We start from the raw sequence: 16,359 nt of genomic DNA, 5'->3' as shown, positions 1-16,359 counted from the left end.
AGCGATTCTGCTGTATCTTAATTGTTACAATTTCTGGGCTCTAAAATAGCTGGAACGACTATACTTACCTAGTCTGTGTTCAGACCGTATGTTTTGTTCACAGGAGATAACTCCTGAGGCAATACAAATTTTGTATCATTATGTCCCTTTTATTCTCAAAACATAATCTGAGCCAAGAATGATGAAGTCAAAATATATAAAAGAATTATTTTTTCTAAAAAAAAAAAGATTATCTAGTCGGTAGCCAGACTAATACTTACCAGACCTTCCTGAAAACACTATTTTGCTATTATTTATTTCTTAAATCAAGCTCATCTGGACGTCTGTGCCTGATTTATCAAGGTTCAGTGTTCAGATAAGCAGCAATTGAACCACGAAAGTGGCAGTGAATCTGAATGAAGAACCGTGAAAAAAATAGAAGATAAATGACAATAAGGCCTTGAATGTTTTCATTCTGACAAGCACACTGGAATATTTTGGGGAAAAAATATGCTGGACGTTATTTAAGAGACGGCCTCTTTACTCATCATCCCCAGTGTTGGGCAGGAGATAAAGTTCCCGTTTTAACTCATTAATTAACTGTCATTTGATAACAGTCCTATTTTCCTTACCGGTAATAATATAAATATAAAAATGATTTTTTTTTGTTGCTTTATTACATCTTAACCTTTGGCACAAGACTACGAAGTTAGATCTCTGTTCTATAGAGTAGGCTTAGATCTCTGTTCTATAGAGTAGGCTTAGATCTCTGTTCTATAGAGTAGGCTTAGATCTCTGTTCTACAGAGTAGGCTAGGTAAAAACATTTAGGCCTATAATATGTCTGAGCTCATTTATGTGGTCATTGACTGCGGAGAAGAAGTTGGTACCTATCTGGTACAGAATATAAAAACATGTGTTAATAAATTGAAATTACATTGAAAAACGGTTTTAAACAAAATTAAAAAGCACAGAAATTACAACCAATTTACACTTATTTTGTATAAACGAACCCATGTGTTCATCTGTCTAACTTAGACCACTGAAAACGTGATAAAGCAGACAAAACAATATATAATCTGTAACCATAATTTATTTGCTGGGTAAATGTACAGTACAGTCAATATGTGCTAGTTTGAGATGGGGAAAACATATGCTACAAATATTTATCACATACTGAAATTCAATGAAAAAATAATTAAAACACTTATTTTAGAAAGCGCTTATTTTAAATATTACAAGAGCTGTGACAACGGGGACCAGCGTGAACCCCTCCTCCAAAAACATTTTTCTCACAAGTAAGAATTGATTAAGATCTTCTTTTTTTTTTTTTTAATGGCCAATTAGAGGGTAAATTTAGATTTACTGATAAGAGTTGGAATGATTTCTATTGTTTATAAGGGGAAGAATGCTTTTTGTTTTTGTTGTTAAAATAATATATTAGAGGGAAAATATAAAATATGGGTAGGTGTAGCTGGTCCCCTCCACCCCTTAAGGGAATAGCAAAAATCATTAACAGATTTCAGTAGTAATGACTCGGCCTAGTGGTCCAAGGGACATAACTTTAGATTACGTAACTATCAAAACCACACGAGTATCGGACCTGGGACAAAAATATATGGCAAGGCTGATATACAGTATGTCAGTAGACATGTATCTTTTGAAGGGGGCTCATATTTCACTACATATTTTCATTTTGGACTCATTTAGGATAAAAACTAGGGTTTTTATCAGTCTGGTCATATTTTTTGTACCAGGTCCGATACTGGTATCTGTGATCAAAACCGGAAGTATATTATTCTGACAGGACAAGTTTTGACTGCCGTTTTGACTGTTATAAAATTGTTACAAGGTCAAAGTTTGCGGACTATATATATATTAGTAATCTGTGTTCCATGATAAACACGACATAACTCATATGACTGATAAAATGAACACGGGATTTTATCATTTACATGTATTTGGTATTAAATCAGTACACCAGTGAAATTTACTTTCGGTTTGCAAGGTAGCGGACATTTAGCAGTTTAAGATGAGATATTTATCAGTATTTTTCCTTTCCTTGGTTGTATACAACTGCTATGCGGACACACCTGCTAATTGTACATATGAGGATATCAGAGGGACATGGATCTTCTCTTATACACAGGTAAACTCGTAATTTATTTAGACCTTCTGAAATCGGTTATCTGATGTGTAACTGTATACTAACGAGTATGTAAATTCACTTCCCCAAACACATGTCTTGAAGGGACTCCACAAGAAACAGGAATAAGGGGCCATTAAACGCACTTTTAGACCGAATGTTTAACGTTCTCTATTCTGACTAAGAATCATCTGCATTAGATATTCTTTTTGAAAAACGTATTGTTACAATATGTATAGGAAAGGAAGTTTACAGTTGCCTACATTATGTTGTGAAACTGATTCCATATGAAATAAAAACGAACACGCTGGTTAAGTTATTTAGAAGACAACAAATTTATGGTGTCATGAACTTGTTTTTTCTGCCTTTGCTTTAGCTGGTGCCGAGATAACCCGTTCGTTTTCTTCTAGCCAATATTAATGCCTGACCTACGTGTATTGTGCTGCAGTTTGTATCATTGTAATTCATAAGTAAATTAAAATCTCCTACCTCAGAAAGAATTATTCTAGAAACTTTCAACATTTTTACGATATTTGTGTTATAAATTTGTATATATTATTTTATGTCAGATTGGAGGCGATAACAAGATCAACTGTAGCACGGAGACAGACTATAAATCCTCTATTAAACTTACTCTTGATTTCCCGGACTTTGCCGTGGACCAGTATGGAAACACGGGTAAGTTTTCCTGAACTTCCACTCTCAGATGAACGTCATTCTAACTAAGATAGTGATAGATAATGTACACTTTTGTACGTCAAGCTATACAAAAATATAGAGCCTCTGTTGCCGAGAGATCAAGGTCGCTGAAGCTATACAAAAATATGGAGCCTCTATTGTCGAGAGATCAAGGTCGCTGAAGCTATACAATACATATAGAGCCTCTGTTGTCGAGCGATCAAGGTCGCTGAAGCTATACAATACATATAGAGCCTCTGCTGCCGAGAGATCAAGGTCGCTGAAGCTATACAATACATATAGAGCCTCTATTGTCGAGAGATCAAGGTCGCTGAAGCTATACAATACATATAGAGCCTCTATTGTCGAGCGATCAAGGTCGCTGAAGCTATACAATACATATAGAGCCTCTGCTGCCGAGAGATCAAGGCCGCTGAAGCTATACAATACATATAGAGCCTCTATTGTCGAGCGATCAAGGTCGCTGAAGCTATACAATACATATAGAGCCTCTGTTGTCGAGCGATCAAGGTCGCTGAAGCTATACAATACATATAGAGCCTCTGCTGCCGAGCGATCAAGGTCGCTGAAGCTATACAATACATATAGAGCCTCTGCTGCCGAGAGATCAAGGTCGCTGAAGCTATACAATACATATAGAGCCTCTATTGTCGAGCGATCAAGGTCGCTGAAGCTATACAATACATATAGAGCCTCTGTTGTCGAGCGATCAAGGTCGCTGAAGCTATACAATACATATAGAGCCTCTGTTGTCGAGCGATCAAGGTCGCTGAAGCTATACAATACATATAGAGCCTCTGCTGTCGAGCGATCAAGGTCGCTGAAGCTATACAATACATATAGAGCCTCTGCTGTCGAGCGATCAAGGTCGCTGAAGCTATACAATACATATAGAGCCTCTGCTGCCGAGAGATCAAGGTCGCTGAAGCTATACAATACATATAGAGCCTCTGTTGTCGAGAGATCAAGGTCGCTGAAGCTATACAATACATATAGAGCCTCTATTGTCGAGAGATCAAGGTCGCTGAAGCTATACAATACATATAGAGCATCTATTGTCGAGAGATCAAGGTCGCTGAAGCTATACAATACATATAGAGCCTCTGCTGCCGAGAGATCAAGGTCGCTGAAGCTATACAATACATATAGAGCCTCTATTGTCGAGCGATCAAGGTCGCTGAAGCTATACAATACATATAGAGCCTCTGTTGTCGAGCGATCAAGGTCGCTGAAGCTATACAATACATATAGAGCCTCTGCTGTCGAGCGATCAAGGTCGCTGAAGCTATACAATACATATAGAGCCTCTGCTGTCGAGCGATCAAGGTCGCTGAAGCTATACAATACATATAGAGCCTCTGCTGCCGAGAGATCAAGGTCGCTGAAGCTATACAATACATATAGAGCCTCTGTTGTCGAGAGATCAAGGTCGCTGAAGCTATACAATACATATAGAGCCTCTATTGTCGAGAGATCAAGGTCGCTGAAGCTATACAATACATATAGAGCCTCTATTGTCGAGAGATCAAGGTCGCTGAAGCTATACAATACATATAGAGCCTCTGTTGTCGAGAGATCAAGGTCGCTGAAGCTATACAATACATATAGAGTCTCTGTTGTCGAGAGATCAAGGTCGCTGAAGCTATACAATACATATAGAGCCTCTGCTGCCGAGAGATCAAGGCCGCTGAAGCTATACAATACATATAGAGCCTCTGCTGCCGAGAGATCAAGGCCGCTGAAGCTATACAATACATATAGAGCCTCTGCTGCCGAGAGGTCAAGGTCGCTGAATCTATACAATAAATCACTGTCCAGGTTTAAAACTCCACACGAGAATTAGTATTTTTATGTAACAAAGACATCCAACTGGCTTACTGAAGGTCAGTGGTTGACATCCAACTGACTTACTGAAGGTCAGTGGTTGACATCCAGCTGGCGTACTGAAGGTCAGTGGTTGACATCCAACTGACTTACTGAAGGTCAGTGGTTGACATCCAACTGACTTACTGAAGGTCAGTGGTTGACATTCAGCTGGCTTACTGAAGGTCAGTGGTTGACAGCCAGCTGGCGTACTGAAGGTCAGTGGTTGACATCCAGCTGGCTTACTGGAGGTCAGTGGTTGACATCCAGCTGGCTTACTGGAGGTCAGTGGTTGACATCCAGCTGGCTTACTGGAGGTCAGTGGTTGACATCCAGCTGGCTTACTGAAGGTCAGTGGTTGACATCCAGCCGGCTTACTGGAGGTCAGTGGTTGACATCCAGCCGACTTACTGAAGGTCAGTGGTTGACATCCAGCCGACTTACTGAGGTCAGTGGTTGACATCCAGCCGCTTACTGGAGGTCAGTGGTTGACATCCAGCCGCTTACTGGAGGTCAGTGGTTGACATCCAGCCGGACTTACTGGAGGTCATGGTTGTCATCCACGATTACTAGGTCAGGTTGCATCAACTTACTGGAGGTCAGTGGTTGACATCCAGCCAACTTACTGGAGGTCAGTGGTTGACATCCAACTGGCTTACTGGAGGTCAGTGGTTGACATCCAGCCGGCTTACTGGAGGTCAGTGGTTGACATCCAGCCGGCTTACTGGAGGTCAGTGGTTGACATCCAGCCGGCTTACTGGAGGTCAGTGGTTGACATCCAGCCGGCTTACTGGAGGTCAGTGGTTGACATCCAGCTGGCTTACTGGAGGTCAGTGGATCTACCAAGGTGCCCGCATGTTGCTTAGTAACACTGTCTGTACAATAGAAGAAGGAAAGTGGTGTCATTATCTAAATGGTATCTCACACAAGTCAAACACAACAAATTTGTAACGTAGAAGAGAAGAACAGTAACATAAACGTAATAATCAGACAGGGGAACCAGATTAAAATGAATATATACCGATATATCTTTATCTCTGGTAATTAATATACATGATATTTAAACGTTGAATTGAAGCAAAATTTGAATCTGTTATTTTGTGACTTATAAAAAATAGAGGCGGCAAAATAAATGAAATTTTATCTTTGTATTAATCCAGTATGTTGAAACCCATATTAATTTTGTTCCTAACAACATATTTGTGTAAATGTCTGGAAAAGTTCATAAATATACATGTATGAAAAATATTGCCTAAAATATTGAAGAGACGCTATACGTTTTGATTATTGTATAAATTTTTGACAATGTTTACATTTCTGGCATTTTCGTTTGATTATTTTGTTCTGGTTAATTTGTTACAAGATCATATGATTGTGTTATCTTTTCTTTCATTCCTTTGTAACACTGAATATTTTATGTAATTATACCTGTACGTCCTATGATATATATGTACGTCCTATATTATATATGTACGTCCTATATTATATATGTACGTCCTATGATATATATGTACGTCCTATATTATATATGTACGTCCTATGATATATATGTACGTCCTATATTATATATGTACGTCCTATGCTATATATGTACGTCCTATATTATATATGTACGTCCTATGATATATATGTACGTCCTATGATATATATGTACGTCCTATATTATATATGTACGTCCTATGATATATATGTACGTCCTATATTATATATGTACGTCCTATATTATATATGTACGTCCTGTATTATATATTATATATGTACGTCCTATGATATATATGTACGTCCTATATTATATATGTACGTCCTATGTATTGTATTTGTACGTCCTATATTATACATGTACGTCCTATATTATACTTGTACGTTCTAGTTATACCTGTACGCCCTATATTTCATTTGTACATCCTATATTATACATGTATGTCCTAAATTATAAATGTACATCCTATATTATACATGCATGTCCTGTTTAAACTATCATATCTGTGTTTCAACTTTTAGGGTATTGGACATTAATATATAACCAAGGTTTTGAAGTTGTTATTGGCGGGAAAAAGTGGTTCGCATTTTCCTATTACAAGAAGGATGGTTCTACGGTAGAAAGTATGTGTCATCTAACATTCCCCGGCTGGGTACATAACACAGACGGTCGGTTTTGGGACTGTTATACTGGTGAGAAACAAATGACTACAGCCATTCCAAAAGTAAACTTTGACGACAACAGTCCCAAACCGCCGATATTCAGGAATTCGGAAACATATATATCAGGTTCGTAAATTGTCTTCATGAGCCTAAGACTTGAATTAACTTGTACATTTATATATTTTAAGTTGCATGCTAATCCATTGTATCTGCAGAATAAAAAATGATCTTTTTGAAATGGCAAATGATTCATGGCAATGTTTGCGAATATGTTTCTTTAACTGTGGATTTACACCGTAAAACTGCTCACACCATACATCATATCAATTAATTAAGCGCCACATGGCATCCCAGCATAGTAGCATTCATATAGCCACATGGCATCCCAGCATAGTAGCATTCATATAGCCACATGGCATCCCAGCATAGTAGCATTCATATAGCCACATGACATCCCAGCATAGTAGCATTCATATAGCCACTGGCATCCCAGCATAGTAGCATTCATATAGCCACATGGCATCCCAGCATAGTAGCATTCATATAGCCACATGACATCCCAGCATAGTAGCATTCATATAGCCACATGACATCCCAGCATAGTAGCATTCATATAGCCACATGGCATCCCAGCATAGTAGCATTCATATAGCCACATGACATTCTAGCATTCATATTTCAACAAAGCATTACAATATTCATATTTCCAAACAAAATTCCACTTCATATTTTCACATTGTCATGGCATTCTTAGATTCTTATATCAACACGGCTTCCAGCAGTCACGTCATCATAGCGTTTTATATCCACACGGCATTGTAGCATTTATATTTCCACACGGTATTTCTTCATTCATATTTCCACATGACAATGAAGCATTCAACATTTCACATTCATATTTTCAGACGATATTTCAGCATTAATATTTCTACATGGCATTCCAGCATTTATATTTAGAGAATTGTGTATTGATAAATGTTCAATGTTTTTCTACTTCACAGCAATTAATGCAAACCAGACGAAATGGAAGGCAACAAACTATAAAATGTTTGAAGGCATGAAAGTAGCAGACGTGATTCGAATGGCGGGAGGGAAAAGATCAGCTAAAGCATTTCCAAGATGTGCCCCAGTTAAAAAAGAACATCGGAAAAGTAAATGCAACATGTTATAAAATATTCAATATTAACATATGCTGTGCCAAATAGATGCGTAGTGAAACTTTTTAATTAGCGTGGGAATATGCAGAGGTTCTTTCGGTAACGCATTTTATTACTTTTATCATTTAATGAACCTGACTAGTGTAACGAGTACTGCCTTTCCGCAACTTCTGTACATGACTTGAATTACATTTCAAAATATGTTTACGTCACTCATATATGAGTTACCAACAGCATAACTGTATTTCCTTCCAGTGTTGAATAGTCTTCCAGCGCAATTTGATTGGAGGGACAGAAATGGCGTTAATTACGTTTCACCTGTGAGAAATCAAGGGTCTTGTGGTAGTTGTTACGCATTCGGGTCAATGGCGCTGTATGAGTCCCGTCTCCGTATTGCTACTAATAACACGCTACAAAAAGTTTTTTCCACACAGGATATAGTGAGCTGTTCACAGTACTCACAGGGTTGTGACGGAGGCTTTCCATACCTCATTGCTGGTAATAAAATTAACTTTTAAATGTTGTTATGTTGTTTTTGTTGTTAATTGCAATTGCACATCTATTTTGGTGTGGCTGCCGTCTAGGTCATTACTGAGAAGATAGAAATATAGCATTGCTCTAGGTCATTTCTACACGACAGTGTCAACAGTTAATTCTAATTATTAGTACTCGTGTTTTGAAGTAACCAGCCAGCTAGATGGCTTCCACACATGAAAGAGCCGAACACCACAATTGTGCGGCTATTAGTGAAGCCACCCGACCACAAATAGTATATAAGCGATTGTCATCCAAGTGTACATATATAGTTGGATAGTATTATTTGATATTACTTAAATACGGATGTTTCAGGGAAATATGGACAAGATTTTGGCATAATTGAGGATGAGTGTTTCAAATACACCGCAAAAGACACGCCATGCAGGCTGACATCTTGTAGACGCTACTTCACACGTGACTATTACTACGTGGGTGGCTTCTATGGCGCGTGCAACGAGCCACTAATGAGGGCGGAGATTGTTAAAAATGGACCAATCGCTATAAGCTTCCAAGTGTATAACGATTTTGTCCATTACAAGGTTTGCTTTAATATTTAATTAGAACTGTAATAAAGAGAAGGCTCATTTATAAATCATAATATACTTGTTATATATAAATTAATGAATTATTCTCTATTGTAATATATCAGTGTATTATACTTTCGAAGTAAAATAGAGCTGTGATACTCGTTCTTATTAATTTGTTGATCAGAATTTGAGAATGTGTGCTACATTTAAGAAATCTAAATTGATCATACCGAAACATATATTCCATTACACAATGTTTTATATAGTTTTTATTATATTGTTTCAGAGTGGTATTTATCACCATGTTGATGTTGGTTACAAGTTTAACCCGTGGGAGATCACAAATCACGTGGTACTTATTGTAGGCTACGGTGAAGACCAAGGGACGCCGTACTGGATCGTGAAAAATTCCTGGGGTACAGAATGGGGTGAGGATGGCTACTTTAGAATACGCCGTGGAAACGATGAATGTAGCATTGAAAGCATGGCGGTTGGAATAGAAGTTGATCCAATGATGTGATCTATTCGTACAAAAACAGTTTTGAAATTGACATTCTCTTGTTTTACTGTGATAGTTGTATTTCAAGTAAAGTTTATACTTGTAAATATAAAGTTGTCCTCTAGCTGGAACAAAGAAATGTGCTTTCACAAAAATGCTTTGAAAGAGTGAGACTGTCAAGCTAAACTAGTATTTGTTTTATGGTAAATGTTGGCATTCAGTAGATTCTATTTGCTTCCGAAATTTTCGACATAAAAAGGAAATTTATTCGAGCACTCTTGTGTTTTCTGTTTCATGTCATTTGTTACTACTGTAACTTTGAAACAACTGAAGGTTCTGGTTTAAACAACTGAAGGTTCTGGTTTAAACTCTCCTTTCATGTTTTTCCACTGTATATGCGGTGACACACTGTTACTTTAATTTGTGATTCTTTGTAAATGCATTTCTATGTGCTGACACTCGTCTTGTAAACAAATGTATAACCATACATACACTACCAAGTGCGGCTAGCTGTTTTTATGAAAATTTGTGTGGTTTTAAACGGAATTTTATGAACATTTCACTAGCTCTGCTAACTGAAGAATAATGAGACATATTTTACGTCGGCGTCACACCTCGGCGTCAGCGTCACACCTCGGTCAAAGTTTTGCATGCGAGATCATATCTCAATAACCATTGCTTGTACTTAAGCTTCACACAAGGCTTCCAAATAAGCTACGGAAGTAACCAAGTTAGATAACTCTTGTTTGAATTTAGTGCGAATTATGGCTTTTTTTCGACTTAAAACCACTCCACCATGGTATTTGGAAGAACTGAACTAACAAATTTGTACTAAGCATAGTTATTTTTAACATTATGAGAAGTAAAGCTGAAATACTAAATTTGTGTCATAACAAAATGATTGACAGAAATGTCTATGCTGTACAAAGCATATGACATGCTGGTTAGTAGTATCACACATAAACAAATAAAATGATTCGTCATTTCGTAAGAAAAAAAAATCGTTTTTAGTTAATAAGATACAACTTAATTTTTTACAGTAAAGTGAACATCTTGTGAATTGTGTACACACGAAAACCAAAATGTTTATGAAAATATAGATCTGAGTAAGTATGTATCCTATCTTACTGTTAATCGGTAGAACTCTTTCTTGTCCTATATGGCGCCAGATGACATAACATGACGGGAAAAAAAATATTTTTTTTATATCAGTTATAGAACGTTGTTATTCGGCTATATCACAGTTATAGAACGTTGTTATTCGGCTATATCACAGTTATAGAACGTTGTTATTCAGCTGGAAGTAATTTCGTACATTTTGTATTATGTAGTGCTTGCAAAGATAAATTATAAATCAAAGGCCTGAAGGGCCTGAGTCGGCTAATGATTGATGTACTGACAGTATAGTCTACCAGTTTCAGTTTGTTTTTAGTTTTTTTCTTAAAATTTCATAACACAGCACAAAATTTACGCAAAATATTATATCCGGATACGATTACACTTTTCTCCAGTTTCAACAATATATTTTACAATTTGTGATGATACGAAGACATTTAGCAGCAATTGGCAGTATCTGACATTGAAGTTTACGGTTAAATTACCTCTTATTTAAATCTTTTCATAAAAAAAGTTGTTTCGTTTCGTGAAAGCAGCCAAACATAGACGATCTACTTTCGATTTCAAAAACTACAAGAAAATACAATTTAATGTTTCGCCGATTTGTTTATTTCTCGAAAAATAAGAATTAAAATCATTTTTAATATCAGTAGTAACTAAACAAACCGGTAAGAGCTTCTTCTTCCGATAATTTATCCGTTTACTGACTGCAAAATTCAACCCACGCAAAGTTTATAGAAATCATACGATGCGTGTTTACGTTCAATGTGGGAGAATTAAGGCTGATCGGCTATGTTACCTAACGCATCCAGACGATTCAGATTTTGTTTTTAAAAAAGCATTGTGTGCGTTTCTGTAATTTTATATACGTTTTTATACGCTTAGAAATTATTAGACATGCGTATTTGCATTATTTCTATACGTAATTTACGCTAATACGCATCTTATCTGGAGCCCTGTGGAACTATTTTTTGTCTCTCGCTGGATGTTACCCAAGCTTTGTAAGCCTGCGCAATTCTTAAAATGCACATTTATGCTTAATGAGTTACATTCGAGTATTGCACAATTACAAGTCATAAATATGACAGATTACGTCGTATATTGGACATAGCAAAGGGAATTGACACAACTTAACTTCATTCATGCAGTGAACTGTTTGAAGTTTGAGAAATCTAATGGAACTACATCCCTTCACGTGTTATTCGGTCCATTTAGAGAATCGCTGAACAGCAAGGACTCGTCAAAAGGCTTTCAGCCTTTAGCCGACTCAAAAAAATGAATTGGTCTACAAATCAAAAGCTTTACTGAGAGTACTTGACTACATTGGAATTACCGTATGCATATTTACCCGTCAATATGTAAGTATAGGCGTACAAACACGCATGTTGTCTTGTATCTTGGCACTATGAAAGAAAATTGATACAATCAGCTTTACATTATTAAACATACCCGTCCAAAAAAAATCGACAGAGCATTAATGTTTTTATTTGAAGCGCCTTGGTTTACTGTCCAGATGTATCCTGAAAAGAATGAATATTTTGTTGTCATCCAGACAAAATTTTTCAAGCTTCTACTACAGTTACTACTCGCCATTATAATGTTCGAAGATTATGCGTAGAGGCTGAATAAAATTTTAATAGAGTGTTTTACGTACCAAATTGGTACATTTGCCAACCAATTAAACTTTCCAAGATTTATATGGTTAAAACTTTGCATACTCAATCGTTACCTTGAAAAACTGAGATTTAGTGATTCTGGGTAAGAAAATTATATTTTTTCTGTTATTTGAAAGTCATTGTCATGGCAAGATGCGTTCGAGTATTATGAAATACTCGTTGCTATTCATTTTCCAGCAAATTTAAGCAGTTTTCTCAATTACGAGTACTTTGGAAAAACATGCGAAAACAGTAGGTAAACAATGCTGTGACTAAGAAAAAAAGCATTATTTCAGTACATTCTTCGGCAAAACCAGTAAATCACCACTTTCACGATATCACTGACACATTCCTGAAACATGTTTTTCATGAATGATGAATTTAATTTCTTGGATGACCAATATAAGGCGATTCATGACCGTGTTGGTCAGTAACGCAGGAGACACACAGGATCAGCAACTGCAAAATACAGCAACATAGGGGCTTCGGGGTTTTCTTATGTGTTCGTTTTCATCAATTTACAAGGGAAACTTATCTTTATTCACTGTATTTATCTATCAAAACAGTAATAAGAAGAGACAACACAAAGAAAAACTCGGTCAAAAAAGTATTTAATGTTCCACTCTAGTAAGAGTCACGTCACCATATGTTGCTACTAAATTGAAATATATGGAAATTGAACAGATAAACGTACAGGATGGTTCCAGTTTATCTCACAACTTGAAATCCCTACTGATTCTTAAGGTATAGAACGACACTAGATGTAATAAAAAAGCGTTCCACGCTGTGGACATACCATCGGGTTCCGTGTTCCATGAAGGTTTACATCAGCTGGCCAGAACAGTATGATTTATTACGTCTGTTACACTGGAGAGTCGACATTTTTCCTTGTGTCTTTTCATGTGTCTCTTCAGATTTGATTTTCTTACGCATGTTTGATAGATGTACTTGTAGTATGAAGCCATAATGATAATGCAACGACTTGCCCTATTTCTTTACTCACATTTAGAACTCTTATAGTTCCGGCGATTATAACCATGTCATGGAGGTATCATTAACTCTTTTATTCATCTCCAAATAGAGGTGGAGCTAGTGTTTACAGGCCGTGAATTTTGAGATAATAACTTGCAAAGCAGTGGCATGATAATTTATATATTTTATACAAATTGAATTATTTCTGCTAAAGAATTGCTAATCCGGTAATTCTTCAATTTAGATATGATCGACTTTTGCTACTGAATAAAATGCGTAGCGAAAAGTCTGTAATTGTCATCAAGGACCCAAAAGTTTTTGCCTTACCTCTAGTCTGAAAAAAGGGAAAATTTACATACTAGTCTAAAGGAGGTAAAATCACAAGGGTGAGAATTTTCGAAGAATAGTCACGTAACTGGGGACCAGTTCTTACTTGAGGAATTCTTAAAGGTAGGGGCTAACCCTAACCCTATATACGTGCGTGTTCATCGCGAATGTTTTTATGACATTTTTGTAGAAACGCATTAAATTATTTAGACGTGCTAAGGTGTTGTAGAATGAAAAGTAGTTCCAAGTAACAGCATTTTAATACTGATCTCGGGAAAAATCTCTCGAAAATGGCTTTCTCGCCATCGTGCTTATAATTTGAAATGGAGCTATAGATAGCTATCTGTACATATTTTTGTTTTCTTTATGTAGAAAATCTAGACAACAGGATTTAGTACATGCATGCTTTTTTCTGTCTAAAACACTTTGACCACAGTACGTGACCGAATTACTGCCTTAAATAAAGAAATAATATTTCACGGGGTTTCAGAAGAATGTTTAACGATATATAAAAACAATAAATTGCTGTTTAGATTAGAACGTTATCAGGAGACAATACTTAATCGTTGTTTCTGAGAGATAAATTAAATGAATAATAGTACGTTTCCCTTAGAAATTGATGATAAAAGAAAAATCCGGAGCTCGAGTCCTGCGTTAAGTGCTACATCTTGCAGCCGCCTGCGTTACTGATCAGTTCAGTCATAAATCGCCTTATGTTGGCCTTTCAAAACATTTAATTCATCTTTTGTAGCACCAACGTGTTTCATGAATATACCAGGAACAACACGGAATTAGGACTATTGTAAGTTTATCAGGGAACGTACTGGAAATAACGCTTTTTCTGAGTCATGGCATTGTTTACCTGCAACTAGTTCATGGTTTTCCAAAGTAACTGAGAAAAGTGCTTAGATTTGCTGGAAAACAAATATCATGAGTATCCCATAATGATCAGCACATCTTGCGCTGTTTGCCGTCTCTGACAATAATTTCTAAATAACTGAAAAGGACAATTTTCTTACCAAAACTGCTCCATTTGATCTGAGATCAAGCGTAACTGATCCGGTTTTTCAAGGTAACGATTGGACACGTTGTGATTGCGGGGACAGTGATTAGAGCAGGTTTTGAAGGAGTCATGGTTGACTCACTGTTCTATGGGGAAAAATGAATATTTGAAGTCTAGCAGCCATTTTCTGAACTTTTGCAATTTGATCTATATTAGTTTTAGTATGCAGGTTTCACCTGTGCCTAGCATTTTTACCATTCTTTTTATTGCAGATTCTACGCGTGCATACGCCTTTCCTCATCTACATCTGCAGCGAATTGCCATACAGTAAATATATAGATTATGACTTGCATTGATACAGAACAATAAAATTCAGTTGCTAGGTTACGTGCAGAAGAAACATATCAAGAATCAGGGGGTTGGATGTCAGACGATGTTCATGGGACTGCCAGTTAAGTTTTAGCGCGACGCGTCGCGCGGCTAACTGTGATTTAAAGTCAACCGCTAGAGATTGACCATTTTCAATGTTTTTGAGGAGCTAGATAAAACAATTAGTGGTATTTGACCTAAGGAATTATTTACCTGTACACTGTTTACTGACTCACCTGTATCACGTGATCAAGGTTTACATTTCCGGGATTTTCTAAATTTTTATAGTTTTGTAGTTTGAAACTGACAGTGGCCTAAATTATGACTTGACCATAAATATGATCCGTCTTTGTTATATTTTACTAACAGTTGTGTCATTTTTGTATTTATTATATTACGTAAATGGAGCATTTACGCATAAATACAATGTGTTGGTGAGATGTAACCACGGGGAGGTTGAGGGGTTCTCTATACCGTCTCATTACGCTGCCTTCGATAAACAAAGGATAAATGTTTTCCTTGGAGTTCCTTATGCCAAGCGGATATCAGAATATTCTGACTGGAGGCGACAGTTTCGTTTCAATGTAAGTTTTTTTCAAAAAGGAATTGTCTAGTCATCTGACAGCTGGATGCTACACAATGAGATACAAATACTATATAATATATAGGTGGTACACTAAGTGTCAAAGTGGTACATTAAGTGTCTGGTACATAAAGTGACTGGTACATAAGGTGTTGCACCCCTAGCTGACCTGTTACTGGACAACTAGCCTATTGGCTAGGATTTTTCTAAGCAGTTGCTAGGTGTCTGGTAACCGGACCTCTAGCATGTCTAGTCAAAATAATTTGACGTTCAGATTGTTTTATATTTGTGACAGGGCAATCTAAACATCAACACTTGGAAGGACCAAATTAATGGAGGTTATATAAATCACAGTACACAGTTATGTATCAGTTATTGGTTTTATCGCTTGCCCATATTGGCGTGTAGACACAGTAAACATCAATCGTGTACAGTACATACATAAATTTAAATCGCCAGAAAATTCGTAAGTTTGGATATTAATTGAAAATTTTTACATAATTCAATGAGGAATTTAATCCCTTTTCGATGCTTTTAAGTTTTATTTGAATTTATGGCTAATTCTTGACGCAATCGGCAGTTAAACCGGACCCAGTTAAACCTCTATGAGAAAACCAACATTTGCACTTCCATTTGCAACCAGCACGAACTGCAGCCTTCACTAGTCCAACTAATTTGAGGCGATCTTAGGAAATATTGAGATAATTTTTCATATGAGAAATATCCCCACTCCCGTCAAACAATTGAAAGACCAATATAGTTGAAGCCATTTTCATTGCTGCCGAT

The 16,359-nt window shown here is 36.7% G+C and overlaps 2 protein-coding genes across 2 annotated transcripts in view; both read left to right on the top strand.

Annotated features, from left to right (window-relative positions):
* The first annotated feature begins 1,603 nt into the window (after nt 1–1,603).
* On the top strand, nt 1,604–9,820 carry LOC123539634 (dipeptidyl peptidase 1-like). Its single transcript, XM_045324309.2, has 7 exons — nt 1,604–2,127; nt 2,694–2,802; nt 6,688–6,954; nt 7,830–7,979; nt 8,241–8,483; nt 8,835–9,061; nt 9,336–9,820. Exons 1-7 carry the CDS (start codon nt 2,011–2,013, stop codon nt 9,567–9,569), a joined length of 1,347 nt encoding a protein of 448 aa, XP_045180244.1. The 5' UTR covers nt 1,604–2,010; the 3' UTR covers nt 9,570–9,820.
* A 5,403-nt stretch (nt 9,821–15,223) lies between these two features.
* Nucleotides 15,224–16,359, top strand: part of LOC123540319 (acetylcholinesterase-like) — a 44,662-nt gene continuing 43,526 nt past the window's right edge. The window contains exon 1 of the mRNA XM_053526133.1: nt 15,224–15,574. Within this exon, the coding sequence (XP_053382108.1) occupies nt 15,329–15,574 (246 nt within the window). The 5' untranslated portion in view covers nt 15,224–15,328. The remainder of the gene's footprint in view (nt 15,575–16,359) is intronic.

The sequence above is a fragment of the Mercenaria mercenaria genome, chromosome 16 (assembly GCF_021730395.1).
Source record: "Mercenaria mercenaria strain notata chromosome 16, MADL_Memer_1, whole genome shotgun sequence".
Taxonomy (NCBI): Eukaryota; Metazoa; Mollusca; class Bivalvia; order Venerida; family Veneridae; genus Mercenaria; species Mercenaria mercenaria.
Note: the sequence above shows the minus strand (reverse complement) of the source record. Positions and strands in the feature narration are given on the sequence as shown.